The sequence below is a fragment of the Thalia democratica genome, chromosome 6 (assembly GCF_965202585.1).
Source record: "Thalia democratica chromosome 6, ktThaDemo2.hap1.1, whole genome shotgun sequence".
NCBI classification, from domain to species: domain Eukaryota; kingdom Metazoa; phylum Chordata; class Thaliacea; order Salpida; family Salpidae; genus Thalia; species Thalia democratica.
In genome coordinates, this window is record NC_139170.1 from 12,147,157 (window position 1) to 12,164,223 (window position 17,067).

General features: G+C 25.2%; 1 protein-coding gene across 1 annotated transcript; it reads right to left on the reverse strand.

The window, feature by feature from the left end:
• Positions 1–6,433: 6,433 nt before the first annotated feature.
• Positions 6,434–17,067, reverse strand: LOC145837787 (pro-cathepsin H-like). Its single transcript, XM_082945231.1, has 10 exons — positions 17,049–17,067; positions 15,961–16,066; positions 15,511–15,654; positions 12,682–12,869; positions 12,104–12,261; positions 10,542–10,623; positions 10,269–10,337; positions 9,591–9,697; positions 8,848–8,976; positions 6,434–7,077 (listed from the first exon to the last, which is right to left on the reverse strand). Exons 2-10 carry the CDS (start codon positions 16,040–16,042, stop codon positions 7,005–7,007), a joined length of 1,032 nt encoding a protein of 343 aa, XP_082801357.1. The 5' UTR covers positions 16,043–16,066; positions 17,049–17,067; the 3' UTR covers positions 6,434–7,004.

Genomic DNA, 17,067 nt, shown 5'->3' on the forward strand with positions numbered 1-17,067 from the left:
ATTGACAAACAAATTTTGTTGAAGATCTTAATTTTTTTTGATAAACTTTTTTAAAACTATTTTAAAATTAATTAAAACATTTACTTATTTTGAGAAAATCCTAACAGAGCATTTATCTTAATAAGTGCAAAATATTATAATTTAATTGAAAAGGTTATAATTTATGTTTCTTACAGTGATATTAAAAAAAATCTTTTACAAACTAAAATGATAGTAAAGTCTGTATCATAGAAAAAATATGTAAAATATGAATTTTATCGTATACAAAATTTTAACAAAGTAACAACAATGTATTTGATTGTTATTTTTTTAAATTGATTAAATATACTCTATCAAAAGAAAGTTCTGATCTAGTTTTTTAAAGTACTGAAGTTTAAGTAACTGGCCACTGTTAATTGATGCAGTCTTTGAATTTAGGAATCATTGAAAATTTAATTCACTAAAAATATATTATAATTACATCAATAAAGATACATTACGATTAAACTTAATTTAGCTTGCTAACTAAGTTGGACGGCAAAAGCTGCCCCTCAAATTTTAAACTTACAGTCGTACATATTCAATTGAATTAAAATACTCTTACATATAGTATAATTATTTTTGAAAACACTTCATTTGTTGAATATAGCTTTAACTTTAAAGCAGTTTTGTTTTAAATTAAAGAGAATAAGTAGGTGATTAAACACCTTGAGTTCTTTGAATGAAGACTGTAAGTAAAAAACTTAGTTGCGAAGTAATGATCAACTGAAATAAAGCATGTAGTTCAGTTTAACTTAGACTTTATAAAGATTTAAAGACAAGTAAAAAAGCTAATAGTTTATAAAAATGTTCTTATTATTAATTAACCAAAAGTTATGTTTTTATTCTTCTAATGATATTTGTTATTTAAGATTTTAATTTCTAACCGAAAAAGGTGAAGTAAAACAAAAATTTGAAATAATTTTTGAACATAAACTTAGTTTTTAAATTTTACGTCTACGTATGTTTTACTGGTATTTTAAGAAACAGTTTTTGTTAGTAAAATTAAGTAACTATTAATTTTTTACTTTAATGTTAGTTCTCCAATGTTAGCTTTTTAAATAAGGACTTATTTGTTTTGTTAAACAAAGCAAACTTATTTTTTTTGCAAATTTAAGCCCATAAAAGCATTCACCTAACTTAATTCAATTTATTTGTTAATTCAAATTGTGCTTAAAATCTGTTTTTTTTAGAGTTTATGTAATAAATGTGTTGTGATATAACGGATACTGATTTTAAGAAAGTATCAAGATCAATATAATTGAAAAGCGAAAACAGTTTTTTATAAACAAAGCATATATATCTAAAAAAATAGTAATACTAAATTTTTAACAAAACGCTCTCTGAAAAAATACAATTAATCCATCAAGCATAATAAAAACCCAAGTAGTTGATGTTTTACAAATTGTAACTTGTATTGGTTTTAAAGTTTACTAAAGTTTGAATTTTTTATTTTTTATTTGCTAAAAGTTACAGATCAAAGACCACCCCTAATCCTTACCCTCAGTCCGTAACTTTTTTTTTGTTTTTATTTTAAATTTATTTTTAATTTATGAGTTTTTATGTTAATAATTTATGTTAGTTAATTTTTTATTTATGTTTTTAGTATCACTGTTACCCCTTACCCTCGATCGGTAACTTATTTTTTCTTATTTTATTATTAACTTTTCATTTTTTTTAATAATCTTGTGCAAAAATGACCCTCCATGTAAAAGTGACCCTTTGTGCAAAATGCTTTCGGGTAAAGTAGTCTCTTCGTGCGTATTTGACCCGTTCCCATAGTAATTAGATAAGTTAATATTAAATCATGACTAGCAGTCCCAACAAATTAAGTATCCATAGGTTGCAAAACTATTATAAGTAATAAAAAATATTGTAGTGTTACTTTAGATAAGTTTAAAAATATCTGAAAATTTATACAATAGCTCGATATTTAGTGTAAATTAAACTCCTTTTTTTAAAATTGTATAAGATTATTTCAATGCTTTCGAAATTTGTTGATTAAAAAGGGAGTAAAGAGTTTTAAGAAATTCAAACATTTCGATATAAACATTTTAAGAACCAGTAATGTTTTTATACTGTATGCTTAGGTTTTATTTTTTTGAAAAAATATAATTAAAAATAAAAAGAGTATAAAAGAGTAACAAAAGTAAGTGATAACAAATGTGTTTCGTGTAATAAATAAAAACTAGTTTCAATGGTCATTAAACTTTTTTTTTTAGGTTTATTAATTTTATTGAAAATTGTTAGAAATAATAAACGTGTAAAGTATATATGTTGTACATATGATAGTTGTTGTAACTGTGAGTACTGATAATTTTAGTGATTGAAATTAAAGTTATTGTAAAAAACACAATATTGCTTCTACCGTCTTTTAAAAAATGAACAAAAACACACTTTTGTTTCACTAATACTTTCGTTTATTAGAACATTTTCAAGTGATAAACGGTTGAAATTATATACACACAATAAATAGTAACAAATTTATAAAGTAAACAAAATTAAAAATTCAACTTTTAGGCTATATAAATCTATAAAACATTTCCATAATAAAAACACAATTAGTTATCATACTATCATATAAATTTTAAAAATAAGATTTTACCAATTAACAACTCATAAACGCATACAAGTAAACAAGCTAAAACTTAATGTACAAAAATGCTCTTTTCATAAAAATCGTAAAATACCAAGCTCTAAAATATTAAATTTTCATAAATTGTCTTACTTAAGTTAAAACATTTAATCTTTTTATTCGTAAACTTTCTTTGTAGTATAACATTTTGAATTCAGGTTGTTCTAATAACTTTATCTTGTAGGCACTACCCAATCCTGTATTTTTAATATAAATTTGATGATTCTCAAAGTAGTATTTGAATTAGGCAGATTCGTCTCCTTTACCAGCTAAGTGAATTTTTTTTCGGAAATTTTCCAGTTATTTCTATTTGCATTCCATCTTACATTAAAATTATTTTTAGTCTGACCTAAATAGTTTGATTTTTTTTGCTTATTTAACACTGAGCAGAATATAGTCCATGATTTTTACAGTTTAATTTTGGTTTTATGTCTATTGTTCTGTTTACAACTGTTTTTTGTGACTATTCTCATCTATCATGTTTTTATAATTGCTGTATTCTCCGCATAATGCATAAGTTTTGCTCTTATTAATAGGTACGTTGCTTTTATTTTTGGCTATACAACTAAATGTTTAGTGAAAGATGTTTTTTGCAATTGGGAACAGTTTATTTTCTTCTTTCGTGAATTTTAATGAACTTTTAAATTGAGATGACCAGTATATATTATTAGACTTTTGAAATTTTAGTTTTTTTGAACTCTCACTGGAGTTAAATTCACTAACTTTTTCAAACTGGCTTTTGACTATTTTGGGACTAAAATTGGATCTTATGCATTTATTTCCAAGCTTCATTAAACTTTCTTTGGAATATTTTTCGTTTTCATTTAATCTTTTTAGGCGTTTGATTTCTCCTGTTATGATTCCTTTAAAGGTATTTTGTGGATGGTATGATCTACCATTTAGAAAAGTTGCGTTTTTTACAGTCTCCTTTATAAGACTTATTGTCTTAAAATATTTGATTTCACTGTCATTATTAAGTACATGTTTTACGTCTAGGAAAGGAATTATTTTATTATCTTTTGACATTATACTGTATGTTATTTCAAGACTATGGTTTTCAAGTGTGTGTTTTAAGTTTTTGATGATCTCATTAGTAATTTCTTTGCTTTCTGAGATAAATACAATGTCATCAATAATTATATTTTTAAGAGATACTTTTTTTGTTTTCTGTACTCTTACCATGATGAAATGCAATGCAATGTTAGCAATTGTCACTGAATTGTTGTCCCCTGTATTTATACCTTTTATTTGTTTGAAGTAACATTCTCTGAGTTGTATAAAACTATTGAGTATCACCATCTTACATAATTTGAAAATACATTTGATCATACTAGTATTGTAACTTGTACAAATTGCTAGGGCCTTTTCTAAAGCATTTTCAATAAGGCTTACTTCAAGTGGTGGATACGTCAACAGTGCAGCTTGTATCTTTGTTTAATGACTTCCAGGTTTTCAAGTCTTCCAAGTAACTTTTAGAATCATTACAGTACTCATTAAGTTTAAATTGGCAGTATTTTCTACTAAGAGGATCTAAAACTAAATTTAACATAGCAGTTATTCTGCTGAGGTAGGTGTTTGCAGCTGCTGTAACTATTCTGACTGGAATATCATTAATATTACATTCTTTCAGCTGATCTGGTGATAACTTATGTGTTTTCCAAAGGGGATAAATGTAGCCGTAGTTCATGTTTGAAAAGAACTTTGCTTTACTGCCAGAGGAATTTCCAAGAATAACAAGTTTTATTCTTGTTATGCTTGTGGTTCTATGCAGAATATTTTCATCAATGATGTTGTTTTCACACAAACACATTACAATTTTATTCATCTTGATTGTTTCCCTATTTTTTGGTTCATTTAATGGAAGTTTTATGTAGTTCTTGTCTAGAGCATCATTTATTATTTTTATGTAATCATCGTAATCTATTATAATCGTTTTATCATCTTTATCAGAATAGCCTATTACCATATCTTCATTTTGTGATTTTAGTTTTAGTTTCTTCACAGATATTAATTGGTTTTTACTCAGGTTTTTTTTCTTTTGTACCTTAGTACCACATTATTTTTAAAAATTTACAAAATTTTTTAGTGATTAAACGAGAGAAAACATTTACCTTGTCTAAAATAAATTTCATAAGTAAGTTTTGTTTTTAACTAAATTACTTTTTATGGTTTAACAATGTTTACTGAACTACAAAAAAGCGTTTAAAACAATTGGTCTAAGGACCTGGTGCACGAAAAAACCTTTTGGTTATCGAGTCGTACACCGCTTGGATACAGTTCAACATCTTGTTCAGGACAATAATAGGACTGATAAAAAATCTGTAAGACATTTTGAACAGGAATTATTTGAAAAATTACACATGTACGCTACATTAATTCCATTAGTAGATTTTTAAAAAGAGTACACAAATAAAACTCTCTCACTATGACCTTTTCCTTTTAAAACAAACAAAAAACAGCGCTTTAACATAAGTGAAAATATAGATGGAAACTATGTACATGGATATTTTACATGACGATTTTTTTTAATTTATAAGCAACTGTATTATCAGTTTAAACATTAACTTAGTGTTTGCAAATATGTAAACTCTAAATTACATGAAAAAACTTAAAGAGTAGTTGTACTATAATTACAGACATAAGCATAAAGTTTAGTTATATGGTTAAACAAAGTGAAAAATTTTCAAGTATTATTTTCTTTGCTACTTAAAAACAAAGCATCATTTAAAAAAATTATAAAATAAACTTTATAAGCAGTGTTTTTTTTTACAAATGATATTTCAAGCAGTACTTATAAATAGTTAAATAAACAATCCTAAACAACTTTAAGTTTATTTTTAATTAAAAAATTAGTTGTTTAATTTTGAGTTTTTCTTTAGACTTTTTATTTATTTAGGGCTAGCTAATTGATTGTATGAAAACTATGAACTAACTACTTTTGTTACTATTGAAGAAAAGAAAGCGAAATACTTTGTAATAAAGTTTGGATAAAATACTATTCAAGATAAATTATAGAAAATATTTAGTATTAAAAACGAGGTGCCTGAGGCTAGTAATTTTTAAGAAGATTTAATCAAAAATAATCAAATAAGTCAGTAAAAATAAAAATATTATTACAAAAATTTTCAGTAAACATAATTTTTTAATTGATACTACACTGTGGCATTAATTATTTTTTTGGTAAAATTGAAAGGTATATTGTATTTTCTTAGAAGTCACATGAAAGTTCTAAGGATAAATTACTAAAGAAGCTCTTTGAAAAGTTGTCGAAGAAGTTTAAAAATAACTATTTTGTTGTTTTTTTTTACGAAAAATACTGTTTTTAAATAAACAACAAAAACTTAAATTCCCAAACTTTTTTGACTTAAAATTCAGTTTTACTTGTAGATTATGTCTTAAGCACGTAATTAAAACTACAGGTCTTTCTATCTATCTAAATTAATAGTTTGTCGTAATGTTTGTAATACATAAATAAAAGGCTTAAAAAAGGGTCGGCAAGCTGCAACCCGCGGGTCAAATGTAGGTGACAAGCATGAATTTCTAGCCCACACGTGCTTTTTAGCTAAAAAGTAATGTAGAAGAAGAAAGATTAAGTTTTTTCAAGACAAAAGTTTACAAACATGCATTTTTCTGTTTGTTAATTAAGTGTGCGACCTATTTTATGTTTATTTCATTACATACTTTCTGTTATGCGTGTATATACTATAATTTGAAATAAAACAACAAATTTACCTTTAAAACAATGGTTTACTCTCTTAATACGGCTGTTAAAACTAAACTTTTCAAAAATACTGTGACCGATAAAATTCTTTTAGAAGATCTTGCCTTTTCTTCTGAAAAACATTGCTGACTTCTCCTAAACAAGGGTGGCAATAAAGTATGAAAGTTTCTTCTTTTTTGCAAGTTCTTTTTATACTTGATTAAACATATCATAATCAGTTATCCGTTTTAAAATCATGGTAAATAACGTTTAAAGTACTTAAATTTTATTGCCACTTTCCACATGTACATAAAAAAGGCTAAATAATGATAATCTAATGAATCTCAAAATAAAATAATAATAACTGCAGTAAACAGTAAAAACTAATAAATTTTTTTTATCAAGTACAGTAGTCTTAAAATAAATCAATTGCTTCTATCAAATTTATGATTTTTCCAACAAAAACAATCAAATAATGATAGATTACAAGAATATTTGTTATTTAAGTTAAAAGTTAGAAGATAATTATATTTCAAATAATGAGTTATAAACCATAGTATGAATATTTGCATTAATGAATGCTAAAACATAAGAAATCAAGTCTACAGTGCTTGATAAAGTCAACTTAGAAATGTCTTGTATAAAGTTGGATTAAGCAACAATAGGGTAGGAGGCGCAATCTGATATTCCACACATGTTAGATCCCCTTTCTATCATGAAGTATCTGAAACATATGACATTTGTTTAAACAAACTGGTACTAGATTACCTATAAAATTCACAAGTATACATACTGTTTAATTCAACAATAATTGATGCACTAATTTTCACATTAAGTCGAATTAACCTACAATTATTTTGAGAATTAATTAAATAATGCATTAGTGTTTATTTAAATTAAAATATAGAAAAATATGTAAGCTGTTAAAAAAATCTAAATTTAACAAAAAAAAAACAAACATTTACATATATATGATTATACATCAATTGTACTGCAATAAACGATATGAAATTAGTATGGTACACTATGACTATACCACTTAATAGTTTATATTAAATCCTTCTGCAGCTAAACAAACAGTGAAATCAAATAATAAACAAAACTTATTACTGATGTTATTTTATGGTGTTGTATGTGCAGTAAAACCGGTTGTTAAGCTTTTATTATGTTTACTAATGCTCTTAACTAGACGTATAACGTTATTATACATTTAATGTGTGTAAATGAATTCAAACTTTTATTACACTCAGTTTTTGCTGAAATAACAGCTATGAAAACAAAACTATGATAATAAGTGGTAAAGTAAAAACTTTTAACAATGATGTGGTAAAATATTTTTAACTGTAAAACCGCTTTGCGTATAAAACTAGAATGAATTATTAAAAAAAAAAAGTACCATACAACTGCTTAAACATAATCAAATTTAAACTAGAAACATACCTATTATCATATAATAATAAAAATGTGTAAGTTATGTAACAGCAACAAAAAATGCAATAAAATATAATTCTGATAAACAAATTTAATTTCGAATAGATTTATGTCGACTTATTTATTTCATATTTAAACCATCTAAAAATTTTAAAGATGTATTAAAAGATTAGCTTAACATATAAAAAAAAACCAGCGTAAGTTTAACAGAGCTGAAGCCTGGAATTTTGCATGCTGTGAGACAAGCTCAAATTAACATAAACGTTTGATCATAATTTTCGACCATCAGACCACAAGCTTTCGTAGACTAAGATTCGTGTTTCGTTTTTCTTCGGTTGCGACTGACTGACGAGTTTAAACATTAACGAAACCTTAGCTCAGTTTACGAGAGCTTGTGTTCTGATGATCCAAATGGTATAATCAAAACTTTATGTTGACTTAAAATATTTTAAAGAAAGTTTGAAAAAAAATGACTTGAAACTAAGTCACTGTAACAAAACTTTTGTGCAAAACTGTTTATTAAAAGGACACAGCAGGTCATTAAAAGTAAAAATACTTTTTATTGGAAAAAAACATAAATTCTTATAGTATTTTTAAAAGTATAATAAAAACGTTGAGCTATGAACTTTTACTGTCTACTCAAAAAGAAGTTTTTTATGAGTTTTATTTTTTTTTCAAATAAAGTTATAGTTTGGATCAGAGAAAAAAACATATTTAAGCACTAACAATCACAGTTTTTGTTGATATGCAGGTTTTTTATAAAAAACAAATACTAATTTACAAAAGACTATTACCTTACATTGAGTATTACTATGAAAAAAATTAACTAAAAAAATCACCAACATAACGAATAAAAATATTAACGAATACATATTTCAACACAGCTTTAAATAGTATAATTCGACAAAAAAAATTGAAAAAAAAACTTGTTTAAGATACAAAATAAAATTAATACAACTCTTTAATCAAATAACTTCCTTTTTCAATAGTTATACGATACTTAAAAATAATGGATTCGAGACACACTTAAACTAATCTTTTTACAAATCAAACTGAAACGAACCCGTCACTACCCCACTGAGTACCCCATGAATTTTTAACGATCCAGTAATCGACCCCATCGACATCGGTACCCAATCCAACGGCAAGCACGGCGTGGTTCACCATGGCAGGCGTGTCCCCGCAATTTGCACTGAAAACGTATACTAATACATAATCACGACATGGAAATAAATTGCTTTAATCTTCCTTAATCAATAAATGAATTAATATTATGTTGGTTAGTGAGTTAAATCTTAAAAAAAATATTTTTGGCTGAAATGTACGAATATATAAAACACTACAGTGCGTTAAATCTGCAGCCATAAATGTTGCACTGGAAATATATAAATATATATATTCACTTCAATTAAAAAAATTGCTTAAATCTTTAGCAATAAAAACGTTTTGACTAAAATAATGCTTTCTATATGACAAGTTGTTTAAGAAATATTTTGCTGGTTGCCTTCTGTTAATAGAAATACTTAATAAAGCTCATTTTTAGGCATTGGTTGAATGTATACAACTTTACAACCAGAAAATTTAAAATACATTTTTTGTAAAATCACGAACATTGTCTTAAAAGGGAAAAGCCTTAAATACTTTACTAATACTCTATGACCTACTTTTTATTTTCATCAAGACTTTAAACATCAAAACCAACAAAAAATTAACTGAGCCTAATAGATGTAAAATCATTCAGTTAAGATTATATACCAAAGTTTATAGAGAATAAGTACCTCAAAAAACACAATATTTTTAACAAACCTTGAATAAACACCGGATTTGTAATGCATAAAGTCGTCCACTACATCAAAAGCAACTGAAACTGGATTTTTGTACAAAACTGCATCTGCTAGTTCAATTTCATTTCCCTAAAATATTGTCGTATTAGTTCATTGTTGACATAAAATTAACAACGTTTTAAGTTTTGTATCTAACAAAGTTTAAGTATTAAACTTAGAACATTAAAAAAATTTCTTTTTGATAATTTGTTTACAATTATGTATTTTAGCGTTTTAAGTAAGTTGTTAATCAAATTCCTATATAGTTATTTGTCTCAACTAAAAATATTGCTCAGTTTACTGTAAAGCAATAAGCATAATTAAATAATAATTTTTTTCCTACTGAAACCTGGTAAAAAATTAAATAGTTAATTTGTACTTTTATTATTTTATCTAATTCCTATATTTGTTTAAAAAAAAGTCCATGTGAAATAAAGGATCAAGTTATTATTTTGTTGACATATCAAAAAAATCTTAACACAAAAAATTGTTTTCAAATTTTTGATGGTATTTGTTTGTATTGAAAGCATAAAAACGCTTAAAAAAATAAACGTTTTATCTGTGTGATTATGTTTCCGCAGTTTTGCATTTTCCATACACACATTTACCATTAAACATTGAAGTTTAATAAAGTGAATGTTTTACTAAATTGAAAACTAACAGCAGTAATATTGACAACATCCTTGACGAATGCAACTGCTTTTTCCTTGTTAAACTTGCACTCACCGTCCTTTAAAAGCATATTAGTTTATCAGATCACAATACATAAACTGTTACAATATAAAAGCTATATAAAAGTCAAACACTGAAAATATGAGTTTAAAATTAAAAAGACTAATTATAGATTTGGAAATTTGAAATTACCATTGGGGTTCTTTAACTTCATTACTATTATCGAAGAAGATTTAAGTTGAAATAATTTATTTATAACAACCTTAGCAGTGTATTTATAATCCCACTCGTCTTGAAGGCCACCACTGTATTTGATGTATTCAAATGCTTGAGATGGCAGACCTCTGTTTAAAATTCAGCAAACTGTCAACTAGTTTCAAAACTGTCTTTGTTATTTTTATAACTAAAACTATTTTTTAGCTTGAACAGCATTTGATTATGAAAATTTAAAGAATGCAAAATATACTATTTTAAGTTTTTAAGTCTTTTACAACAACGATTTTAAAATATTATTGGTGCCAAAACTATGTAGAAGGTGTTTTTGTTACTATAAGATTAATCGAATTTTCAATGATATACTGTTTTGCTTATTAACTATTTCCGAGATCCGTGTTTCTTAAAATAAGACAAAATAGATACTTTGTTTTAGTATATTAGTTTTTTATTTCATTTCATAACAAAACTGAATAGTAGAACATAATTAAGTATGTTAAAGTAAACATTAAGTTATAAATGGATTTTACTAGTTGTTAAAACTAAGAATTTAAGTTTTTGAAGCGGATTTTTCAAGATAAATATATAAAAAAAAAACAAAACAATTGTAACTAACTATATCAAAAAAAATTTCGAGTAAGGAAAACAATAATGAATAGCTAGCTTTATACAGGAAGTAACTCATAAGCACAACTACACAGTCAACGAAAAATTCTATAAGTGATTTTTTTTGTAAAATTCTATACTTTATTTAAAAACTAATACTAGTGCATACATTAAAATAATTAAAGCTTGTAAAGTTAATGTTATCTTTAGCAACCGCATTTACCTTAAAATAGTTTTAGCTTTTGTCTTTCTTATCATTGAACTATCACGAAAAAGATATATATTTAAAATACTTTTTACTAAATCATTACCATTAAATAACTAATTGGGTTTTCTTTATACTAGTTCCTATTTTTGTACAACTTTAACTACTAAATGAACTTATTCCATGTCTTTAATATATATATACAAAATAAATTTATTAAACATATACAAAATCGGTCTATTATGTATAAACATAACTTAATTAAGAATATATATTTTTCGATACTTACAGTTTTTTTAATAAACCTTTAACCCCTTAAAAATAATTCAAAAACGATTTATATTAATTTGCGTACTAACTCTTAAAAGTAAACCACTGTGGAAACTTAAATATAAGTTATAATAAACTATTGATGTTTAAATAATTTCATCTATATTTTTTAATCCCAATATTTTAAGATGTTGTCTTCAAAACAACGTTTCTACTAAAAAAAAATATATTCAGCCAATAACAAAATATATTTTAAATAGAAAACAGATTGCTTAATTTTATAATTGTTTAGAATACAAACTGTGTAACTCAAAAATGTGTTTGTATTTAAAATGGTGTTTAATGCAATAAAAAAAAGCTTTATCTATTTTACTAGTACGAAATCACTTTTTATTTGCAATAACTCAAATATATGTTTAAAAACTACTTTTATTTTTTGTTATACTTACAACTATTTTAAGCAAAAAAGTCATATGGAAAACTACCTTAGTTTATCTATAAAAATGACTCAAGTAAAACCAACAAAATACCCGTTGCAGCCGTTGTTGTTGAAATTTTGTGCGCAGTCGACCAGCTGTTGCTCGGCCAACGTGTAGAATGAATGGTGGAAAGGCTTGTGCTTGTGAATGGCAGTTGCTGACTCCAAACAAGCCGCTGTGCTGAACGTCCAACAAGATCCACACGATGCCTGGTACAAGTTTAAACAGACATTCCAGAGGTTGCTTACAAAAACTGATAATTATTCCGGTTTTTTTTAAGTTTTTTATTTTCCAAAAGTAGAATAATATATTAAGAAATTGTTTTATTCCCAAATATTTTATTAATTGAAAAAAATAATTGTTTTTGAAGTAGATGAACAAGAAACACATTATTGAGTTATCTAAGATATCCATTAATCATAGTTATGTTTAATACATGAAAATGAGATATGTCAATTTTTAAAGTTATAGAAAGTTCTATCATAAATAAGGTTGTGAACAGATGTATACAACAGTTTTTAACAGTGAGTTTATTATAAAATATTTTTTTTTATTAGCTACTTACTTTTATCTTTAAAAAGATTTTTAGTATAGAGGAGGATTTATTTTGACTTAAAAAAGCTTTAAACCTGATTTTTTACAGGGGTCACTTTACCAAACATACTCCAATCGAAATGCGCCCTGCCATTTGGTATTTCAATTGCCTTTCCCGACATTACATGGTTACCTAATTTAGTTGCACTACACTTCTGTGGGTCCATCAAGCGAGCAGATTTGAACTCTTCAAATGTCATATCAGAAAACTCGTTCAGTTCCACTGTGAAAAAGTATACATTTGAATATTTAACATAATAAAACAACATCAAAAGATGCATAATATGAAGTTTTTATTAAATATGGGTACTATTTATTTAGTTATTAGAAGCCAATTTTATAAAATTACATATTCAAAAAACCTGAAAAAAATTGATTAAAAAATTTATATATATATAGAAAGAAATAAACATGGTAAAGTTGTTATGTTTGTTTGTATACACTTTATTTTATTATACTTTAAACATTTAGGCCTTAAAATTTTTTTACAGCTTGATTTTATTTTGCAGATTTTGATAAAGCTACAACTTTTCTTCTACTGCTTATAAAAAACAAAAGTAGTATTTGAGGTATAATGGACCAAACTTAGAGAGTTAAAGTAACTAAGAAGTAACCTAAAATGGCAAAATAAACCTTCGTATGACTTTGCAAAGATCATTGTGTAAATACTTAAGATCCCTAGCTTAAAAATTTAGAGGATTAAGTATTTCAGCTTATCAATGTCTATAAAACCTTTTTTATTTTAAAATTTTGACATTAAATTTATTGAACTATATATTTTTACAAAAAATAAGTTAAGTCAGGGTTGCCACTCTTTGTTAAAAAATAGCCAGAAAGACTAAAAACTAATTAAGGTTATTTAAATACATCAATAATTTTTTTTGAGCTTCTTGGGCAATTATCTTTAAGCCAGTGTGTATAATATAATTTAGTGTTTACAGAAAAACCTTCAAGGTAAAATATTTGTTTAAATATAAACAAAAAAAGTCTTATTCTATTTTCCATAGTTATTGGCAAGCTTTAATAATGTTTCATTTAATTGTAAAAACAACTAAGCCTTAAAAAATTTTTTTAACAAAAAAGTTCAAATTAAACATCTATTGTGTACAAAGTATTTAAGGTGTTGAAAACCACTGTTTTTCATTTATATATACTTATTAGCTTTATTTTTAAAGTACTAAGAGCAATATTATCTATATATCTTTCACACTTTTTTTTACAAAAAGCCATGAAATGCCTTTGTTATACTAAAGTAGAGCTAGCGGCAAGACCTAAAATTTTATCTAATTATTAAAACTAACACTATAAAATAAACAATAAAGATATAATAGAATATAAGTGCATTATAATTTATCAAGACATTTAAAACATTATCAATTTAAATGTTTTAAAATCTAATAAAATCTAGTCTAATATTAAAGATATCATAGACCTAAAATTTTATCTAATTATTAAAACTAACACTATAAAATAAACAACAAAGATATAATAGAATATAAGTGCATTATAATTTATCAAGACATTTAAAACATTATCAATTTAATTGTTTTAAAATCTAATAAAATCTAGTCTAATATTAAAGATATCATAGAAGCCCAAGTGTGGGACACCTAGTAAATTTTAGTGGCTTTTATGTTTGCTTACATAAAAAAATACTTCCCTTTTTAGTTTATATGTTTACATTACTGTAAAATTCATAATAAGTTGCAATAATTAAACATTACGTTTAAAATAAAAAGTTAGACACAACAAAAAGTATATTGATGTAAACTAGCAAGGGAAATTTTTTAATATCAACTAACCTAAAAAACTATATTAAAAACTAACAGGGTTGCTGTTCTTTGAGTTGTCTCCTCAGTGACCTTAAATATTCCTGAGTAATCCTAAGTTTTTTTAATTTCTTAAAAAAAATTAAATAAACTTTTCCAAATCAATAGAAATCTAGTTTGTTTTTGAGAAAATTGGTCTGAAATATCAAAATATTGAAACAGGAAGAGCTAAATCTTATTCAAGATCTAGAAAAACATGGACTGAGATACCATTTTTTTTAAAGTTATCTTGAGTTTTTATAAAAAAACTTGCCTGACTAATCCAAAGTTAAAAAAATCCAAACTAGCCTCAGTTAGCCTGAGGTAACCTAAGATTTTAAAAAAAATCAAACTGTCCTGCGTTATACTGAGTGTGAGACAACCCTGCTACTATATAATTTTTAAGGGCATAAGGGGGGTAGGTAAAACACTTTTTTTTTCACAATTTGATCTTATTTTATATAGTTTTTACTAAGCCACAGGATGCTTTTTACAGATATTAAAAACTCAAAACAATTGTTGAGATATAGCCTGTCAAAGTCAGAGGCAACAATTGGTTCTTTATGGGAGGCGCAAACTAAAACTGCAAAAAAGACTATTTCACTAAAAATATATCTTCTCCTAGGTTTTTTGAAATAACTACCTCAAACTTTCACGAAATGTTCCTTGCATTATTTAGAAAATTCTGTCATAAGTAGTTTTTAAAAATTAAAAAAATAAAAATTTTATATAAAAAATTAACAAAAATAACAGTTTTTTTTTTGCTATAAAATTTTTATTTTTTAATATTTTCAAACATAATTTTCTAAATAGTGCAAGGAACATTTCCTGAAAATTTGAGGTATTTATCTCAAAAAAAGTAGGAGGAAATAAATTTTTAAAGATTTCTGGTTATTTGCCGTTTTAACTTGTGCCTCCCATAAGGAACCTAATGTTGCCTTTGACTTTGACCGGCCATATATTAAATAAGATCAAATTGTGAAAAAAGTGTTCTACCCACCTATGCCCTAAAATCTTTATTTTAAAAACATAACAAAAAAAATTAAATGAAACTACTTTTCCATTGTGTGTTTTTCTGATTGTGTTCATCTATTTTCTTTTTATTGGCCATAAAAACTTCAAATTTTTTGCTATATTCAACATGATTGCTATATGACTTGCCATGCTTTGTAGCCCATTTGTAGAAATGTGCATAGGTATCTGTATATATAAAAATTAAAAATTATTGTCTTTTAGAGTTACTCATAAAAACTTAAACTAAATGTTTTTACAATATTATACAATAATGTATTTAAAAAAACTTCAAAACTGAGGTTTTAATTCTTTTAGCTTAAAATGAATATCATACTGTTTGAAATTGACAAAGTTAAATTTTACAATGATAATTACCTTAAAATCATTATATAAGTAGTTAGCTAATGCTTACTTATATATACTTTTTAACTAAAATAAAAATAAGTTTATCACAATAAAGAATAAACATTTCAATCAAATACAAAAACTTACCTTTCAAATCAACATTCAGTTTCTGCATACTCAAGGAATATGAGCTAGCCAAAATACAGACAAAGAGAAAAAGCAGTTTCATTGTTCATATAGTTAAGTTTTAAACCTAGAAAATTAGATACAACTTATAAAAGATATTTCCAGATTGTTATATGTTTTAAATCTAAACGCTAACAACTTTTAAATTAGGTAGTACTACAATTTTAAATAATTATACTTTTGGTATTTACAAGCATAGAACTTTTATCTTGCAATCATAAATTCATAAAAAGAAGTTATAACAATTTGATTCCAACTTTTAATATAAACTTAACTAGTTTACTTTTTAGCTAAAATTAATGACTTAATTTAATGTTGTAATTAATATAAACTTAAACAAAGTGGCAAATTTTTTTTTTCTAGAGATATCAAAATTACATCACGTGATTGGACTGTTGGTGTATTTTTAGTTACTGAATCAGCAGATACTTGCTTGAGAATTTGAGCTTTTTTAATGGTAAAAAAAAAATCATACACTTTACCCTTTTCAAAGATAATTGTTTTCTGGGCAATGGCTTCATGACTTTCCCACACTTTGTTGTTTATAGTCTTGAAATTTTATGTTAGCAACTATTTTCCAAATGATGTTTTGCCAAGGGATTTTTTATATATATATAGATGGTTTTATTTTTGGTTAGCTTAAAGTTAATTTTTAAAGGGATAGTTAGATTTTTTTTTAGGTAGAAAAGTGATGTAATTAACTTTCTTAACTCTCAAAAAATGTTTATTGTTATAAAAAGAAGAGTATAACTAAATTTTTTCTACCATAGAAAAAGAACCTTGGTTTTTGCCAAAACTGAAGCTTTAAGTGGTCAAAAACATTTTCATAACAAGAAAAACTCTTTTTTTAATCACAATTCATAGTCTCTCAAATGCTGTTTCTTAATAACAAAATTTAACTTTTATAATATGAAAATGTGTGAGAGCTGTTAAAAATCAGGGTTGCCGTTGTTTAAGGCAAAAATGTCAATGACCAAGACCAACTTACTAGATAAAAAATGGAAAGTTAGTTAAAAAAAAATATAAACAAAATGAAAGTTTTAACTTACAACAATCTTTAAAGTTCTT